Raw genomic sequence first — 20,610 nt, 5'->3', positions numbered from 1 at the left:
AACACACAGGTGCAACTCCTGGTGGTGCTTGGGGAACCATATGGAATGCTGGGAATCGAACCTGGGTCAGCTGAGTGCAAGGCAAACGCCCTACACGCTGTGTTATTGCTCCAGCCCCGGTTTAATGAGCTCTTGATGTAGAAAGATGAAGTGATAGTTTCAAGAAACAGTTGAACCCTTAATAAATTCAGGGTAGAAGTTTTGGTTTATAAGACCTCTGACTATATCTGTGTGAAGTTTAAATAGCTTTGACTAGTTTAGGTAGCTTTACATAGCTCTGTCATGATAGAAACAGCACTTTTCAAAAGAGAAGAAAGCAAGAACTAACATTTATTGATGGTATAAAGTATCAGGATATAAACTATTTTGTTAAACCATCAGTAACCCCAGGAGTAGGTATTACTTCTTCCACTTTACACATTAAGAAAGCCATGTTTCAGAGCGCTCTTTCTTGAAGTGTTACTGATACTTAAGCAGCGGGGCTGGAATTTGCATTGCAAATTCAAATTTGTCTGCCAAAAATAAATGTTTCTACTGTTTCTCTCTTAACTGAAGTATCTTTTTCTGCCTCAAATATTAAATATATATATTTAGTTATCTAGTTGATCACTCAGCACTATTTTAATTTAGTAACTTACTGGTTGTGTAAAGAATAGTTTTAGTAAAATCAAGGACCTCAATTTACCACATTTTGGATGTCTGCTTCATAAGGGAGACCTTCATAAGGTACCCCCAAATAATAGGATTTTCTTTTAACTTTTTTTTAGAGTAAAAACTAAAATTTGTCAGTATTTTTTTTTTACTATTATTTATTTATATTTTTTTTCCTTTCTTCCTCCTCTCTCCCCCTCACAGAACTTTATGAAATCTTCCTCTCCAGAGCAAAAGAACGATGGAAAAGCTTCAGTGAAACAAGTTCTGAGACTGATACAGAAGGTAATAAAATTTTCAGAATGAATTTCTCATTATTTGAATATAATAGTACTGTTGTTACCATGAGCAAGGAACTGCAGTAATTGCTTTTATATACACTAACTCCTTTAATGTTAATAACTTTTAAGGAGTTGCTATTGTCCTGGATCACATAAGAGGAATCTGATGCTCAGAATCATTAATTTATTAAGAGTGAAACTGTGATATAAATTTAGATTATTGGACTCCAGAGTCCAGAATTTGATTACAACAGTAAGACTAATGGTGTTAGGCATTTTTAGGTATTTTTAAGCCATCCCTTAAAATTAGATTCTCTTCATACCTCATTTGTGACCTGTCTCTCCATTCTGTTGACTCACGAACACTTACAATTCTTAACATTCCTTATGTGTTGTTAATTTTATTTACTCAGACACACCATTTTCTCTGCTAATCTCATCTTCTCTTTTTTAAGGTAATCATTTTTGAGAAAGCAGGAAAACATTTTTTTCCTTTTATTATAGTTTATTAAATTTAGGTAAATTTATTCAACCATCTCTTGTCCTTGAATTTTAATAAGTCAGTCTTATTAAATTTTCTCATTTAATTTTCTAAGACAGTCAGTCTTAGAAAGCAAACTGTCATCTTACCCATAATTAAAACTCTAAAAATGTACATTTCTCGTAGAGAAATTGTATATACTATTTTGGGGGACCACACCCTGTGGTGTTCAGGGCTTACTCTTGGCTCTATGCTCAGGGATCACTCCTGGCAGGATTTTGGGGGACCATATAGAGTTCCAGGGAACTCAGGTTGTCTGTGTGCAAGGCATATGCTATTGCTCTGTGCTATTGCTATTGCTCTGACCCCAAGAAATTGTGCTTATCTTACAGTTTTTCAAAATTCTGTTAAATCCCTTGAATACTTATTTTTCTACTTTAGAAAAGTGAACCTACTGTTCACTGGGAAAGGGGCTAAACAGAGTTAGGAGAACTTGATTTTCTGAACAGTTAGAACATTTTGAGACACGTTAACTATGTTTGCTACTTGTGGGAACCAAAAATACGAGGGAAATGAAGATGTAAAAAGTATTTTACTGGCAGGGTATCATTCTTTACATCATTCTTCTAATTATATGAAATATTAGAAGTTTGAGAATTAAAATTATAAGCATTTACTTCTGAGAGGTCTTGTGGCAAAATATCTCAGAAGTAAATCATTTAAGTAGTAAAAAAGTTGCATATTAGTATAATTAATTGAATCACCTGAATGTTTGTTCTAATCAGAAATAGTATTCTATTCAGATTTCTGATTTCTTATTTTCCAGATGATTATAACTTGCTATTGTCATTTAACTTTTTTTGCTATTATTTTTTTAAACATTAATTCTGCTCTATATCTCCTCATCTTATGGGACTCCAATTACAAGTATGCTTTTAGATAATTTAAGAGTGTCCTGTACCTCTGTCATCCCATAATTCATCAATTTGCTCGAGCAGGCACCAGTAACGTCTCTATTGTGAGACTTGTTGCTGTTTTTGGCATATCGAATACGCCACAGGTAGCTTGTCAGGCTCTGCCATTCTCGTCCTACAAGACTTATTTTTTAAATTGTTTTATTTCGTATTTTAATTATTTATATTGATCTATAATAATCAAGTTCACTAATTCCTTTCAATATCCAGTTATTAAGTCTTTCCAAATTAGTCTTTCCTAACAAATACTTTACTTTGGAATTCTAGGAAGACCATTAGTTCCTTTTATAGATTCTAATTCTCTGAGGAAATTCTTCACCTTTCCATCCATAAATTTCCACCATCTATTCTTCTGATTTTTTTTCCCCAAACATCTAGCACGTAACATTCTTGTTTGATAATTCCAATACTGGATCATTTATAGGTCTGCTTTTGTTGACTGCTTTCCCCTTGGTTATAAATCAGAATTTCCTACATCATTGCATGCCTAATATGTAAATCACTACACATGAAAAGCTTATAAATTGAAGCTGATATTTTATTGCAAAGGAAACATGTTTGGCAAATGTGTTATTACTTTAATTAAGTTGGTAACAGCTAGGTTGGGGCAAGCTTTAGATAGACTAGGTGTTTATGTGGACTTCAGATATATTGAATTTTATATAAACTTCATTTTGTGTTTTGAATTTCTTGATTGGAACACCTGTCCTATTTTGATTATAAGTTCCTCCAATCAGCCACTTTCTAAGTGCCTATATGATTTACAGTGATTTTTGACTTTTATTCTAGCCCTGTGCATTACACTAGAGTTCAGCATGAGTCCCACTGGGGAAAACCCTATCTATGTATTTCTATTTTTATATTCCTATCACAGTCTTATTTAGCCATAGAAATCTGGTTTCTTTTCCCCAAGCACAGTACTTTTGTTCATAGCAATTTACATTCTGAGCCCTTACTCAGACTTGGCAGATGCCACTAAAAAGAAATGGTCATTAGGTAACCAAGAATGGCCAATGATATCTATCATCTAGGATATAGAATAGGTTCTTTCCTTTCTGAGATTTAAAATTTCTAGACCTTTCTCAATCTATAACTCTGATTCTCTTTATTTTATTTATTTTATGAACATCAAGAGGTACTCCAGGGACTCTGTAATTGCTGGTTACTGAGCCCAAGGCTCCTACCTGTTTTCTAAGAGAGAGGCATCTCCCTGACCTACCCCAGTGAATGTGTTTTTTGTTTTTGTTTGGTTTTTATTTTTAAACTACTTTTTGGAAGATAGTACACACCCAGTGGTGCTTGGATCCACTCCTGATTGTGCTTAGGGGACCAAGCAGTGTCTGGGGATCAAACTCAATGCTCCTTCAGCAAAACATTCACTTTGAATTATGTCCCCTGGCCTTCTCATACCTTTTATAGAAATATGATATTTAATATATATTTGTTTCTTCATTGTTACTGTGAAAGTGGTAATCTGCTCCTATCTTCTATAAAACGTTGAAGCAGAAATCCTTCAACATGTAACACTGATAAATGTATAGATTTTTCTTCATAACAGAGACCTTAAGATCCAAAAACAACCCCAAAAAGACAAGTTCCATTTCTCTTAAGATTTTTGGTTTTTTACCTTTTGACTTTATTTGGATAATTTAGTTGCTATGTGATCATATTATGCATACAAGATTAAACATAGTATAGCAAAGTAATCATTTTATCTACCTGGTAAATGCAGGTGTGTCTGTTGCTGATCGAGAGGCCAGTCTGGAATTGATTAAATTGGATATATCTCGTACATTTCCATCTCTCTACATTTTTCAGAAGGTGAGGGTTTCTAACCAGTTTGTATCTACATTTTAACTCTAAAGTCCAAAGAAACACTGTCAAAATAAATGGCTACTATTTTTTTTTAAGTGAAAGCTATAGTAATTGGGGACTATATTAAAAGATGATTACAGGATAATTTTAAAGAAATTTTTATTTTGTTGATGGAATGCTTTTTGTTAATAGCATAGCATGTATTATATATCCATTACTCCTAAGTGTAGTAGATAATGACTTTAAGATTAAGTTCTTTGTTTTATTTTTGTAAGATTACTGACTGAATTTTAGCATTTTTGCACTATCAGCTGTTAAAATGTAAAGAACATTGTTTCAAATTAAAATTTTTTCTAGAATTACTATTAAAATAGGAAGAAACTTTTTGTCTAGAGGCTTTATGATGTTGATTATACTTTATAAGAAAAATTATGACATTCTATACACATTTTACATTTAACTGGTCTTTATATGTAGAATTTTTCTATTGAGATAAAATGAAAATTTTTTACTGTTAAGATGAAAATTAAGAAATTTAGGGGCTGTAGTGATAGCACAGCAGGTGGGTGTTTGCCTTGCACACGGCCGACCCGGGTTCAAATCCCAGCATCCCATATGGTCCCCTGAGCACCGCCAGGGGAGATTCCTGAGTGCATGAGCCAGGAGTGACCCCTGTGCATTGCTGGGTGTGACCCAAAAAGCAAAAAAAAAAAAAAAAAAAAAGAAGAAGAAATTTAATGTAGCTTTCTGAGGGCTTTTTAAAGTTGAATTAGGTTCTATAAAATATGGCAGTTGTATTTATTATTCAGAAGGCTTTAAAATTATTTCCAAACTCTTACATCCATCAAGAGAATAGTTTTTTGGGATTTTTAATTTTTTGAAGTAGATTTAAATATTTTTTATTGCTACTTCAGAAAATATATCTTAAAAATGTATCTTAAAAATACTTAGTATTTTGACAATTACTAAATATACTTAAATTTAATATTTAGAAAAGTTTATAGTTTATTAATAGGCCACTGAGACGTAACTTAGAGACAATTATTTATGTAGTTTGATTTTTCATTTTTCTCTCCAAAGGGTGGTCCGTATCATGATGTCTTACATAGTATCTTAGGGGCATATACATGTTACAGACCTGATGTTGGTTATGTAAGTATTTGGTTCAATCATTTTCTTTTTATATGAATATTTTTCTATGTTCTTCTTTTCTTAATTCCTCCCCTCTTTCTATTCCTCTTGTTGCTATCACTGGCATTGCACATACACCTGAATGTGGGGTTTGCAGATTTAGCTGTGATACTTGCAAGAGTGATACAACAGGTTTAAGTGCTCATACACTGACTGCAGTGTTCACTGAAATTTGCGCTCCCTTAGTTATGTTGTTTACACATGTGCTCATAAAGTATAGTGTTCCTTGGACATACACATTACAGTGTCTGGTTGTAGACTCAGTAGGGATCACTGTACTTAATGCATGTGCTTGCCAGGAGTTGTACTGCTTTGACTATGATGCTCACACATCTTTTTAGCTGTGGTTTCACACTTGGTGCTTGCACACACTTGGCTATGGTTGAAGCACTGGAAATTATAGATAGAAGAACTGCCATGATTGCTTTCAATGTGTATGACCATAACAGACATTAAATTTATGGTCATATTCTTGCAGCACATTCATTCTAAATCTCTGAGTTACTCTTCTGGGCTCCTTTATCAGTATTCTTAACAAAGTAGTCTGTGTTGTGTTAGCTCCCAAATATCTGTATCATGGTATCTATTTTCTCAGGCCTATTAGCTTAGCAGTCTTCACATCTCTTTCAAGAGGCTTCCTAGACAGAGTTGAATCTTTCTGGAAGAGCAGTGCATTATTATAAATGTATTCATTGCTCGTGCTGTCAGCTCAGGAACTTGTAAACTTTTATTATTGCTGTCATTGTCCTGCTTCTCTCTCTTCTTTCTTTCTTTCTTTCTTTCTTTCTTTCTTTCTTTCTTTCTTTCTTTCTTTCTTTCTTTCTTTCTTTCTTTCTTTCTTTCTTTCTTTCTTTCTTTCTTTCTTTCTTTCTTTCTCTTTTTCTTTCTTCCTTCTTCTTCCTTCCTTCCTTCCTTCCTTCCTTCCTTCCTTCCTTCCTTCCTTCCTTCCTTCCTTCCTTCCTTCCTTCCTTTCTTTCTTTCTTTCTTTCTTTCTTTCTTTCTTTCTTTCTTTCTTTCTTTCTTTCCTTTCCCCACCCTTCTCTATTGACTGTCTCTAGGGACTAAATTTCTTATATTCTGGTAATTAAAATGATAGGTAACTGTACAATTGTCTAAAATAAGGAAAAGAATGTTTTCCGTTTACAGACTTTTAACCAATCAAATTTTAACCTTACCTCACAATATTAGAGATACCTGATAACTTTAGTTCCTGATTTTGTGGCTGAATTGTCTTGTATTGTCTCACTGACTTTCCTCTTAGTTTCAGTATTCTTTATTATTTAGATTAACATTTCTAAAATTCTTTTTGTTTTGTTTTGTTTGCCCACATTTGGTATTGCTTGGGGCTTACTCCTTACTCTGAGCTCAGGGATCACTCCTTGCAGGCTAGGGAACCACGTTGTGATGCTGAGGTTCGAACGTGGATGAGCTATGTGCAAGGCAAATGCCCTACCGGCTGTGCTACTCTGGCCCCCAAATTTCTTAAATTCTATAAACATTTTTTACCTACAACATTTATATCATTTTTATTCTCTTTATTATCCTAAGACAATTTTTTTGTTACTGTTATTTGTTTGGGTTTTGGAGAGATCAGGAAGACATTGGATGCTCATTTTGCCTTATTTAACTAGATATCATAAAGTCTTCATCTTCTCATCTTTGTCTTAAAATAGAAAGATTTTAGAAACTTCACATTAAACTGGCTTTCTGGTTCAACTTAATCTATTTTGTTATGTTTTCTTCTGTACACTTGTTCTTTGGTTCAACAAATAATTATTGTGTGTAAATCATATATGCTAGGCATTTTTTTAGTCACTAGTAGTACCTCAGTGAACCTTAGATGGGGGTATGGTGCTGCAAGCAGGTCAACCTGTACCTGTGGAGCGAGTGCATCAGCAGCCTGACAGTGCCTTCAGACTTCCAGATACCCCAAAATTGCTGCTGTGCCTTTGGTTAGACCCCAACAACTTGGGGCCAAGTTTACCAAGAAATTAAATGGCCAAAAGTTAGGTGTGTGGGAGCCACACCCGCAAACCATCTCCGGCTCAGCTATATAAGCTCATTTATTGGCCTTATTTCAGAGACCCATAAATCTCAAAAGTGATCAAAAGATGCAGTTAGGGCCTGTAGTGCAGAGGCAGGCAGGAACCTGTGTCTGAGAGCTCCAGGCCCGCTTGCATTGGGACTGGGCCTCCTCCTCCAAGGTCCCCAGTTTTCCAGTAGCTTGACAGTCACACCCACAAACTGCCCGCAGCACCATGTAATCTCGTCAGTGGCCACAAAAACCTCCACAACCCAACTGCCGCCACAAACAAGGCCGCTCCCCACATGCTCAGGCCGATCCTCACATATGAGTAAATATATTCCTGGACCGCACGGCTGCTTTTGTGGCTGCACGACACATTATATAACACACTGTACCCATTCTCCATAATTACCACATCACAGTTGATGGGGTTCAGATAGTAGGCAACAAATCAGAGGGAAATAAATATATATATGCATATATACATATTTTCAGATATATATATCAAAGCTCACATCACTCGAACTTTAACATGTTAGTGAAATCTTATAGAATGTCTTAATGGCTCCTGCCAAAGTAGAACAATCTTCACACTGTTTCCTATATGAATACTTTTATGTAAACGTGTTCAGCAGTTCTTTGTAACAGACAATACGAAAAATATTATTTCGGTTGTGTTTTAAGACAGGGACTGGGGTTTGGGATGGAAACATCCTGATGGTGGTGGGAAGATGTAATGGGTGTGGGATTGGTGTTTGAATTTTTTTGGGGGTCACACCCAGCGATGCACAGGAGTTATTACTGGCTCTGCACTCAGGAATTACTCCTGGCGGTGCTCAGGGGACCATATGGGATTCTGGGAATCAAACCCAGGTCGGCTGCATGCAAGGCAAACACCCTACCCACTGTGCTGTCGCTCCAACCCCAGTGTTTGAATATTGAATGTAACCAAACATCGTGAACTAACTTATAAAATTAAAAAAATATAATAATAAAAAGTAATGTGGAGTTCATGCCCAATTCAATCAGTTAATCAATGGCTGAATAAATAACAGAGCTCCTACATTATTTTTTTTAAAAAAAAGAGCCTTAGGAAGATATCTCTTCTTCTGACACTTAAGAGTTTAAAAGAAGACACACGGGCTGGAGCCATAGCACAGTGGGTAGGGTGTTTGCCTTGCACGCAGCTGACCCGGGTTCGATTCCCAGCATCCCATATGGTCCCCCAAGCACCACCAGGAGAAATTCCTGAGTGCATAAGCCAGGAGTAACCCCTCTACAATGCCGGGTGTGACCCAAAAAGCAAAAAAAAAAAAAAAAAAGGACACACAATAAATAATAATAGGTAAATCACATGATACATTATTAAAGTTATAAGTGATATGGACGATTTATATCAAGGTAGTGGGGGACATGCCAAGTTTGCTGATGGGGAAGATAAAGTATTAAAAAAATATGAGCAAGTAGTCCTTATGGTGAAAGTAAAATTTAAAGTATCTAAACTGTGTTGCTCATGTATTCAGTAAGCGAAGCATTAAAATATTACATAACCCTTTTACATTTTGAGTTGACATCAATGTTATTTTATCATATGACTAATAATAAATATTTAATTTTAGAACTTAATACTGACTTTAAAAAACGTTTCAGGAGCTAGCGATGAAGCTCAACATAGAGCACTTGCTTTAAATGTTTAAGGTACTAGTATTTTCTATCCAAAACTGCAAACAAAAACTAAAAATCAAAACTTTCAAAGTATATCAAGAGAATTTAGATACAATGCTGTCTTATATATGTTATTCATTTAATGAAGACTCTACATAAGCTCATTAATATTTTATACAATTTGCATATTCATTAACTCATTGACTTTGTATCCTCATTGGCAGTCAGCCAAATAAGACTTACTTTATAATATTATATAAACTATTAAAATACATATTTTCTGATACTGTTTGTCAAATAGGTTTTTTAACTGCTTTATTAAATAACATGCTTACCTGGTGGAGGGAAGTTGACAGTGGTACAGGGATTGGTGTTGAATTATTGTATGCCTAAAACTCAACTATCAGTAACTTAGTAAATCATGGTTCTTGAATAAAGGTTTTTTTTTTTAATTTTTAATTAGTGAATCACCGTGAGGGTACAGTTACAGATTTATACATTTTTGTGCTCATGTTTCCCCCATACAAAGTTCTAGAACCCATCCCTTCACCAGTGCCCATTCTCCACCACCAGTAAACCCAGTGTCCCTCCCACCCTCCCCTGTCCCGTCTCCCCCCACCCCAAACTGCCACTATGGCAGGGTATTTATTCCCTTTCGTTCCTCTCTCTCTGATTAGGTATTGTGGTTTGCAATAAAGGTGTTGAATGGCCATTGCGTTCAGTCTCTAGTCTACATTTGGCACGCGTCACCCCTCCCCCGCATGACCTCCAACCACATTGGTGTTCCCTTCTCTGAGTTGCCCGGAATGAGAGACCAGCCTCCAAGCCATGGAGTCAACCTTCTAGTACTTATTTCTACTATTCTTAGGTGTTAGACTCCTAGTCTATTATTCTATTTGAATAAAGTTTTTTTTTCTTTTTTCTTTTTGGTTTTTGGGTCACATCCGGTGATGCACAGGGGCTACTCCTGGCTCTGCACTCAGGAATCACCCCCGGCGGTGCTCAGGGGACCATATGGGATGCTGGGATTAGAACCCGGGTCGGCCGCGTGCAAGGCAAACGCCCTACCCGCTGTGCTATCGCTCCAGCCCCTAAAGTTTTTTTAAAAAATATATAAATAACATGTTTGAGCTGTTGTAAATCAGAGACTTGTGGAGTTCATTATGTCTTGAACATTTGGTTAATAGTTCATGTTCAAGTTATATTTGAAAGAGCGAAAGTCATCATTCTATCACTGTCATCCCGTTGCTCATCGATTTGCTTGAGCGGGTACCAGTAATGTCTCCATCATGAGACTTGTTGTTACTGTTTTTGGCACATCGAATATGCCACTGGTAGGTTGCCAGGCTCTGCCCTTTGGGCCGGATACTCTAAGTAGCTTGCCGGGCTCTCCCAGAGGGGCAGAGGAATCGATCCCAGGTCGGCCACGTGCAAGGCAAATGCCCTACCCACTGTGCTATAGCTCCAGCCCCATCATTCTATACTGCTTTTTTATTCTTTTCCTCTTTTTCTTATTAACAGAACTGGTAATTGAGCCAATTTACTGCTAGATTTATTTGTGTGATTCTTCTTCAAGGGTTTTGTATGTATTCTTAGATAGTATATCATGGGGGCTGACTTAGGAGGTAGCTCAGTGGTTAGGGGTGCATGTTTTTCCATGCTCTTGGACCTGGGTTCAATTCCTGGCATTATTTGGCTCCCTTTAGCATTGGTGGGTATAGGACTGGCAAGTGTGGGCCTGGAGTCTCCTGAGTTTTGTCAGGGTGGCCCTAGTGGTTCCAGGCACTGCAGGGTCTTAGCTGCTCTGTGTCCTCATCCTTGGACCCTAACACTGAACAGCCTAGTATGCTGTCCAGATATTGCTAGGAGTGGCCTATAAGCCCCTGGTCCCCTGAACACTCTTTGGGAGTCCTCCCAAAAGTGTTTTATTAAATTGAAAATTGTTAATACTCATCTCTGTTCTCCCACATAATGAAATTCAGTCATATTTTTAAATTTCCATGTATGACAGGAAGCAGAGGCTTTCCAGAGTATTTAGAATTATTCCTTTGTTTCATACTTAATGCTTCTGAGCATAGGCAGTTGATCATTGTAAGTTTTGTAATAACTGAGAACTGTGATTATCATCTGCTATTATGAATATAATTAGTCTGTTTGATTTTGATATGGTAAACATAAAACTTGAGAATGGGGTATAGGCATGTTTAAAATAATTCATGAAAATGTACAGTATTTACTCTTTGAAAGGTACATTGATTTCTAAGTTGTGCTTATTCTAGTTTAAAACTATTATATAAATTGTTAGGTTATATTGATTTTTCACTATGAGGAAAAACTCTTGAATCTTGAGTGTTACCTGTTTGCAGTTGTAAAAGCTATAGTAGCAAGTTTTGTTCCTTTGGAACAAAGAGGTTACTAGCTTTTATTTTTGTTTTTACTGCATGAAAAGTGAACGAGGCCTTCACTGTGGTGGGGCCCTATGGTAGGGCATTAAGGTGAGCAGATTATAAAACTGGATGTGAAAAAGACAAACTGAATTTCTCACTATCTCATGAGGAATCAGAAACTATAGATGAAATTCCAAAAACTATATATGAGAATTATGTTATTATCTACAATAAGAACTTGGTTAGCTATTTAAGAAAGTTTTTTAACTGAATCACCATGAGATACACAATTACAAATTTATTCATGATTGGGTTTCAGTCATACAATGTTCCAAAATCCTTTCCTTCACCAATGTACATTGCCACCATCTAGTATCCCCAGTTTCTCTCCCAACCTACATTTGTTTTCCATCACAGCTCTTTTTCTCTATAGTGATCACACTAAAATCCTAAAATAAAGTTGCATATCTGCATAGGATAATTAAGAATGGGAAATTAGGGGCTGGAGCGGTAGCACAGCGGGTAGGGCGTTTGCCTTGCATGCAGCCGACCCGGGTTCGATTCCCAATATCCTATATGGTCCCCTAAGCACCGCCAGGAGTAATTCCTGAGTGCATGAGCCAGGAGTAACCCCTGTGCATCTCGGGGTGTGATCCAAAAAGACAAAAAAAATGTACTCAATGGAAATCTGAGTAGAAAGAGAACAAAGAAATAGTGAATTATAATTTATATCTCTGGTTATTCTGGTAAGACCAGTTTCAAGAGATTAAGTATTGAAGAGGGAATTCAGACTGAAGTATTTTAAGAGTTTAAATCTAGTAGAGAAAGTAGAAATTAGTGATAATAGGCAGCCCTTTTTGAAGCATTTGGATGGGAAAAAAAGATATAAGGTATTATTGTAAATATTCTTGGTGGTCTCTCAGTAAATGTTTCTTTTTTTTGGGGGGGGTCACACCTGGTGATGCACAGGGGTTACTCCTGGCTCATGCACTCAGGAATTACTCCTGGCGGTGCTCAGGGGTACCATATGGGATGCTGGAAATCAAACCTGGGTCTGCTGTGTGCAAGGCAAATGCCCTACCTGCTATGCTATCACTCCAGCCCCACTCTCAGTAAATGTTTCTACTAGAAGTAAGTTTTTAAGAAGCCCTTATCACAAGCAGATGCCTACATAGTCTTTATACATAACAGACATCTATATAGCAGATGCCTTATACTCACAGTCTTTGACACTTTATACTTTTTCAAAATTTTCTGATTATTTCTACTATAAATCCTGTACTACAACTGGGCTCGTCCTCTTTATATGATTTTGCACATATTTTCCATTTTGGAATGGTTTTTCCTTATTTTTTTCCTCCTGCTTTTCCAGGAACCAAGTTTTACTATCTCAACTCATACATCCTCTTCTTTCTTGGAATTTTAGCAGCACTAAATCTTTTTTTATACTTAGTTCCTTGCTTTCTACATCAAAGAGATATGTTGTAACAATAAAAAAAAACAACTGATATTTTTAAAAAAACTTACTGAATCATTTTGAATCACAAAGTTATTCATTTCAGGCATACAATATTCTGGCACCAATCCTTCACCAGTGTCCACTTCTATCTACCCCACTTCCTGCCTTGTGGCAGTTGCCTTTTCCCCCAATCCCCATTTAGGCTCTGTGAGACAAACACCTGACTTTCAAAAAATTTTTTGCTTCTTTACTCTGAGGGACTTCAAACAGAGAAAATGCAATCTAGGTTGAACACCAAACTGGGCTTCCTTAGTAATAAGTAAAATCCAATCCTTTTTCATTTTTCTAAAATTTTCCCTATTGTATTTTGCTATTTGGTATCTTTGGTCCTCCTTCCAAGGACAAACTGTGTTAACATCACACCACTTGAATGTTGGGAAGATTTCATAATTATCTTTGCTTGGAAATGAAAAGAAATCTTGGCTAATTCTACTTTGAAATATCACTTGGTAATTTTTCAGAAATATAACTAAAATATGACTGTAGAATTATTATTGTAAACTCATTATGATTATTTTTTTTCCCTTTGTAGGTGCAAGGGATGTCCTTCATTGCAGCAGTACTCATTCTAAATTTAGAAGAGGCAGATGCCTTCATTGCATTTGCAAATCTCCTTAATAAGCCATGCCAGTTGGCCTTTTTTCGTGTGGATCACAGCATGGTATGGACATTTAGAATGTAACATGTTTTCCTTTGCTATTGATCTCTGCAGCCTGATTGCCCTTTTAGAGTGGAAAGCACAATTAGTAGTCTAAGCTAATCTGATGTAAAGTAAATTTGCCAGTGTATTATAGTTTTATGTTTGCTTGATTAAAAGACTCAAGAAATAATGAAGTAAAATTTTGTTAATTTATGATTTTATAGTTTAACTTGTTTTAGTGTACACTCTACTAATTTTGTTAATATTTCTGTCTTTAGATGTTGAAATACTTTGCAACATTTGAAATTTTTTTTGAAGAAAACCTCTCCAAACTATTTCTTCATTTCAAATCTTATAGTCTTACACCAGATATATACCTAATAGATTGGTAAGTCATAACTCATGTAAAATATAGTTAAAAGGAAGCAAAGTATAATTATGTTTTAGGACATATAAAAGCATGGCATTATATAAAAGGAAAACCTTCATTTCAAATAGAAAAATATCTGTAGTGATGCACTTAAATGAATTCAGGATTGAAATCAGAATCCCTCAGTTTTTGCTTTAAGAGCTTTTGTTTTTGTTTTTAAGCGGGCTGGGTAGTGTACTGAGCAGTGCTCAGGGGGGCCAGCGGTCATTCCTGGTGATAATGGACCATGGCTAGAGACAGTGATACAGTGCTTCTTGAGTCGAGTTCTGCATCCTTCCAGGTCACACCCAGCAGTCAGGCAGCCATGTGGTGCTGGAGGTTAAATTCCCTTCCCCCTGGCCCCTGAGCTATCTCCCTAGTTCCTGTATTTTATTTTCTTTAAACTATGGACTAGTAATATCTACATCTTGAGCTGTAATGAGGGTGTCTTAATGTTTATCATCTCAATATCTAGCACATTATTTTAGCTCTCGTTTCTGAGTCACTTTTCCTTTTTTCTTCCGTGTGTGTGTGTGTGTGTGTGTGTGCATGAAGATGGGGTGGAGGAATGTTTGGTGGTGGTGCTTGGGCCACATCTAGTAGTACTCTGGGTGATTTCTGCCTCGTTCAGGAGTCACTCTCTACAGTACTCTGGGGACCATGTGGTTCTGGGTGCTGGGAATCTAACTGAGGTCAGTTGTGTAAAAGGCAAGACCTTAACCCTGTACTATTTCGCTTGTCTCCCTTTGTTACTCTTAATTTACGATAGGTATGATAACTTCTTTACCAAGGACTTTCTGCATCCCTACTCCCCTAAGACTTAATCTGGTTTTCTGACAAAGGAATGATGCTTATTCATTTTTGGTTTGGGGGCCACATATGGCAGTGTGCAGGCTTATTCCTGAGTTTCCTGGCAGTGCTTGAAGGACCATATGAGGATCAAACCCAGGTTCACTGTGTGCAAGGAAAGCTCGCTGTCTACTGTGCTATCTTTTTGGCCTCAAGAATGATGCCTTTTTATTTATTTTTGGTTTGGGGAACACACTGGCAGTACTCAGAGCTTACTTCTGACTCTGCACTCAGGTATCACTCCTGGAGGGTTTGGGGCCAGAGCTATACTATCACTCTAGCCCTAATGACACATTTTTAAGTGCTAATATATTAGCAGTTGCTAGCTGGTTATAGATTGAGGGTGTGTGAATTTCCAGAGATGTTGTAGCTGATCTTTAAGATAGGTTGTTAAGAGTACACATGAGTTATTTAAACCTTACATCCTGATCATTTAAAATCCGTGGGTTTCATATAAATGATTTGAAAATCAGTACAGAAAAATAAATCATGAGGACCAGAGAGGTAATAAAGTGAGCAGAAGGCTTGCCTTGTACATGACTTACCAAGGTTCAATTCCTGGCACCCCATATGGTCCCTTGATCACTCCAAGAGTAAACCCTGACTACTTTTAGGTATGGTCTAAACACCAAAAAAAAAAAAAATTTAAATTTAAAAACAATTATGGCATTGATCATACAGATAATCTTTCTAGTTGTTTGAACTTTCTTCTTTAGACTTTTAACATAGCACAGTTATTTTAGAATATATTTTCTTCATTTCCTCTAGGAACATTAAAGGCAAGACCTCAGAGGAGAAGATAGGTTTTGTATCATGACACTGTAAACTGTAAAACTGTAAACTGTCAAACTGTAAACTGTCATCCCGTTGTTCATCGATTTGTTCGAGCGGGCACCAGTAACATCTCTAATTGAGAGACTTATTGTTACTGTTTTTGGCATATCCAGTACGCACAGGTAGCTTGCCAGGCTCTGCCGAGTGGGGTCGATACTCTCAGTAGCTTGCCGGACTCTCCGAGAGGGGCGGAAGAATCGAACACCGGTTGGCCGAGTGAAAGGCGAAAGCCCAACCGCTGTGCTATCGCTCCAGCCCCTCATGACACTCAGAGAATTAAAATCAAAACTAATTCTATAAAGAAGGGGCAAAAGTAAACTTCAGCTGTCAGTATTGAGGAACGTAAACATTAGATAAATCAGGATCACAACTGATACAGATAGCAAGATGGAATTAATAATAATAAGTACAGTGTATTAGAAACTGCCAAAGTACATGGCTCATTTGGAGTGCTGAGTTAGTTTTCTCTGTACTATCCTCAGGTTTCATCATCATTACCTCAAGTAATGTCTGTGGAAAAAGAATGTGTACTTTCTTTGCAAAGGCAACTTCAAGATAAGTTTGCCAGCACAGTCACCCTACTTTCCTAGCCAGAATGTCATTCTATAGCTTTAGTGGGTAAATAAAGAATTATGCAAGGTATGATACAATCAGAAAAACATGTCAGTCTTTTCTTTTTTTAATGAAAAAAAGTTGTAGTTGGGACTTGTTTGGGCCACTTCTGGTGGTGCTTGGGGGCACTCCTGTTGGTGCTCAGGTAACCGTATACAGTGTCCTGGATCAAATCATGGTTGACAACATACAATGCAAGCACCTTAATCCTTGTACTATTTCTCTTGACCCTTTGTGATTCTTTTGGAGTATATATGTGCCGCCCACTAAATAGTAAAATAGAAAAAAGGAGTACATGATTATGGAAAGAAAGTGAGAATCTAGACTGAAAGATTTGTATTTATGTTACTAACAAATGATGCTTACATTCTTCATATTATAATGTTCTTTACTGAACTTTTCATATACATCGAACACTATACTACTTTACATTTATTAACTTCATTTTCAAAGGTATCGTAAGAGTTTGGTTGTAATAAAAGGCCACTACAATGATTAAAAATCTTGTTTAATGTACTTAAGTAGCAAATCTAAAATTCAAACTCAGGTATTCAGGCTTCAGATCCCTAACTTTAGCCAGTATGCTAGTCTGCTACTGTAGTTTGTTTTGGATCACATCTCTATGAAAGATGGTAGATTCATTTAATTTTTTAATTTATTACTTTTGTTTCCTTTCATTCAGTTTCTTTCAGGGAAGAAACTGTATCTTTTTTAAAATTTTGTTTTGAGGCTACACCTGGCAACACTCAGGGTTTACTCTAGGCTTCAGGAATCACTCCTAGTGGTGCATTGTAGACCATATGGATGCTGGGGATTGAACACAGGTCAGCTGTGTGTATAAGGCGAACTACTGGACCCTTAGAACTATCGCTCTGGCACACAAAGGACATATCTTAACTTGTATTTTTATCTCTTATTAAGCAGTGTTCCTTTTATATAAAAGTGCTTAATGAATGAATACATTAATAAAAATTTTCAATACCCTTCCCACTTGTCTTTCAGGATCTTTACACTCTATAGCAAATCACTACCACTGGATCTGGCCTGTCGTGTTTGGGATGTATTTTGCAGAGATGGGGAGGAATTTTTATTTAGGACTGGATTAGGAATCCTTCGGTTATATGAAGATATTCTCCTACAGATGGACTTTATTCATATAGCACAGTTTTTAACTAAATTGCCAGAAGATATCACATCAGAAAAGTTATTCAACTGTATTGCAGCCATTCAGATGCAGAATAGCACCAAAAAATGGACTCAGGTAGAATGACATGTTTATGCCTCTAATTTTAAATTGACTTAAACCTTTCTCAAATGGTAATAATTAAATTAATTTTAATAATTAAATTTAAAAACTCTTACAATTTATTTTGAATTTGAAACCGCAATAATTTCAAAGCATATTCTCTTTTACCTTTTGAAACCTATGGCTTGATAGTTTAATGACGTCTAATAATTCTGAGTTTAGTGGAGTATGGCCTATGATATAAGATATATAAGATAGATAGTTTGAGCAATTAAATAATTACTTTGGTGTTTTAAATACAACAATTGTATTAATTACCTGTGTTCTACAACTATTTGCATGTATGAGCATAGCTTTTTATATGTTTACTCTTGATATGTTTATTCTTCTTAGCTAAGCAAATACATTAGCAATTTAAGTGACATAAAAATAAAGCATTATCCTACTGGCTTGTTGAGTAATAGACAATAAATAGTCTAATGTTAAATGCTTGTGGAAATGGATGTAAATATTGATCTAGAAAGTGTTCTTTTACCAAGTGGTAATGGCATTTGTAATGAAATATTAGGTAAGTGATAAAAACTGGCATTTAGCTATATGTCATAAAATTGAATTTAAATTAATAGAATTTGGGAATGGCATTTTCTAGAGTACAGTTAAATATACTAAAGATTTTCCATGCTAATAAGTGACAGATATTTAACTCTTTAACTTCATGTTATTTTTGAAGTATTAATTTGTACTTTATATTAAATTTCCAGGTCTTTGCATCTGTAATGAAGGATATTAAAGAAGGAGATAAGAATAATAGTCCTGCTCTGAAAAGCTAATCTTCACTTGAAATAGAAAAAAAAAAATAAATACAATTTTTTATTTCCTATGTAAAAAAGCATGGAAGAAAATGTTGGAGAAATCTAAAAGAATCAAGACATGGAAAACTGATGATTTTTGAATTCCATGACCAAAGTAAATGAAATGAAAACCTATTGACAGTATTAAGAAAAATAGTATTTTGTGGTGAAGCCAATTTACCAAGTAAAAGGTTTAAATGGCTAGTTAATACTCCATAATTTGGAGTGAACTATTTAATGCAATAATTTTTTAAACAGCTTTGGAGACACTTAAAATTTTTATAACATCTCTTCTTTTTTTAGTTACCACAAAGGCACTTTGGATGTCAGAACAGAATAGTTAAATTACCACTTTACTTCTGAAACATTTATTTGAAATAAACACTATAATATAGATAGTATCTCCATTTCCAACCTTTTGAAGGTTTATAGAATAATAATAGTGACTTTGATGGTAAATTAAGTCACTGAAGTTGTTTATCCTCATATCACAGATTGGGAATATTTGTGTTTTTTTGGGAACTGGAAATACTGGTGGAGATTTTTTAGCATTTGGTTAGGTTTTTTTTTTCTACAGTATCATGTCTGTTTGTTTTTGAAGGAAAATTTTTTTTTTTTCCATAATCCTATCACTCAGAGAAATTTAACATTTCTGTTTCTGGTCTAAGAAATTATTCATCTAGTAATTTAAGAAAACTAACTGGTAGAAGGGAAGTTCTTTGCACTTTAGTGAACTGAAGACTTGATTTTTGGAAGTAAACCCATAAATACAAATGAGGTTTTTTCACTGGTAAGAGTAATAAGTAATACATTCTAAGAATTTAAATAGCATGCTACTTGGCAAGACTAAAATTTTTTGTTCAAATCCCGTCATTGTCTGTCCTTAGAAAAAAATTGTTAATTACAGTTTGAAATTTGAAATCTTAGTATGTAGTCAAGTCCATGACTTGTAAAACACTGTGTATAATTTTTTAATCAATGGAAATAAAGTAAAAGATTAAAACTAATTTTTTTTCTAATGAGCCTAACTTTGATGATATAGTGGATAAAGAAAAGTATTGGTAAATTGACATTGATATTACGTTTAATTTTTGAACCTTAAATCACTTAAGTATTATGAGTGATATCTGTTTAACATATTATTTGGTTAAGAATTAGATTTATAGTGTGCTTTTATGTTGCAGTTTGGTTTGAAACACTTAAGCACACTGTATTTGTTAGTGGTATATAGTCTTCATACTAACAAGCCTGATATCCTTGTTAGTGTAGTGACTGCCTTCAGGAATATGGGAGCAGATGATGCCCATATATTTTTTACCCCAGAGGTCTTTTTAGCCTAGGGACTACTGGTTCCACAAGTAATTCCTTTTGGAGGAGTTTGCTCTGTGGAAACTGGTAGTATATTGAAATACTGAGGGAGTGTCCAGGGTCTTTATAGGTTTTAGAACATGTTTTTAACTCTGGTACGTGCTTCCTTGGTACCAGGTGGTCCTGATTTAGAGATAATATAATCCTTGGCAGTAATCTCATTGAGGTTATGTTATCTGCCTAAAGTTAATCTTCCTTTTGTTTATCTATTTCTTGGGTTGACCTAAATTACTATACTTCTTTTTCTCAATTTTATTATTGTACAGTTTCTTTACCTTTCAAGTATATATGTGTATATAAAATGTAAATACAGAAATTCACTAAAAAACCACTATTAACAATTATTGTGTAAATAAAACTTGTAAGCAGAGCAGTTACTTGAAATGTGTTTTCATTACTTTGTGGATATCTGGTTTACTTACTTACATTTGGTGAAAAAAAGGAATAAACTTTCTGACATGTACCATTATTGTCAGTCTCTTGAGATGGTAGCTAAGATAGTTTGGTATCTTTTCTTGAACCTCCTCTACAGTTAATGGTCAACATAAAGTACACTTTCTGTTGACAATAACTGGAGTGATAGCACAGCGGGTAGGACATTTGCCTTGCACGAGGCCAACCTGGTTTTGATTCCGCTGTCCCTCTCAGAGAGCCTGGCAAGCTACTGAGAGTATCCCACCCGCAAGGCAGAGCCTGGCAAGTTACCTGTGGTGTATTCGATATGCCAAAAACAGTAACAAGTTTCACAATGGAGACGTTACTGGTGTCCGCTCAAGCAAATCGATGAACAATGAGGATGACAGTGCCACTA

At 35.6% G+C, this 20,610-nt stretch overlaps 1 protein-coding gene across 3 annotated transcripts in view; it reads left to right on the top strand.

Annotated features, from left to right (window-relative positions):
• Positions 1 to 20,262, top strand: part of TBC1D12 (TBC1 domain family member 12) — an 84,139-nt gene extending 63,877 nt beyond the window's left edge. For 2 of the 3 annotated variants that reach the window (XM_055119154.1, XM_055119156.1), the window contains exons 7-13: positions 856 to 936; positions 4,120 to 4,208; positions 5,283 to 5,354; positions 13,523 to 13,651; positions 13,909 to 14,018; positions 17,337 to 17,595; positions 18,342 to 20,262. In XM_055119154.1, coding sequence (XP_054975129.1) covers positions 856 to 936; positions 4,120 to 4,208; positions 5,283 to 5,354; positions 13,523 to 13,651; positions 13,909 to 14,018; positions 17,337 to 17,595; positions 18,342 to 18,410 — 809 coding nt within the window. In that variant the 3' untranslated portion in view covers positions 18,411 to 20,262. The remainder of the gene's footprint in view (positions 1 to 855; positions 937 to 4,119; positions 4,209 to 5,282; positions 5,355 to 13,522; positions 13,652 to 13,908; positions 14,019 to 17,336; positions 17,596 to 18,341) is intronic. The other variant, XM_055119155.1, reaches the window with a different exon arrangement.
• The last annotated feature ends 348 nt before the right edge of the window (positions 20,263 to 20,610 follow it).

The sequence above is a fragment of the Sorex araneus genome, chromosome 11, assembly GCF_027595985.1.
Source record: "Sorex araneus isolate mSorAra2 chromosome 11, mSorAra2.pri, whole genome shotgun sequence".
In the NCBI taxonomy this organism is placed as follows: Eukaryota; Metazoa; Chordata; class Mammalia; order Eulipotyphla; family Soricidae; genus Sorex; species Sorex araneus.
Note: the sequence above shows the minus strand (reverse complement) of the source record. Positions and strands in the feature narration are given on the sequence as shown.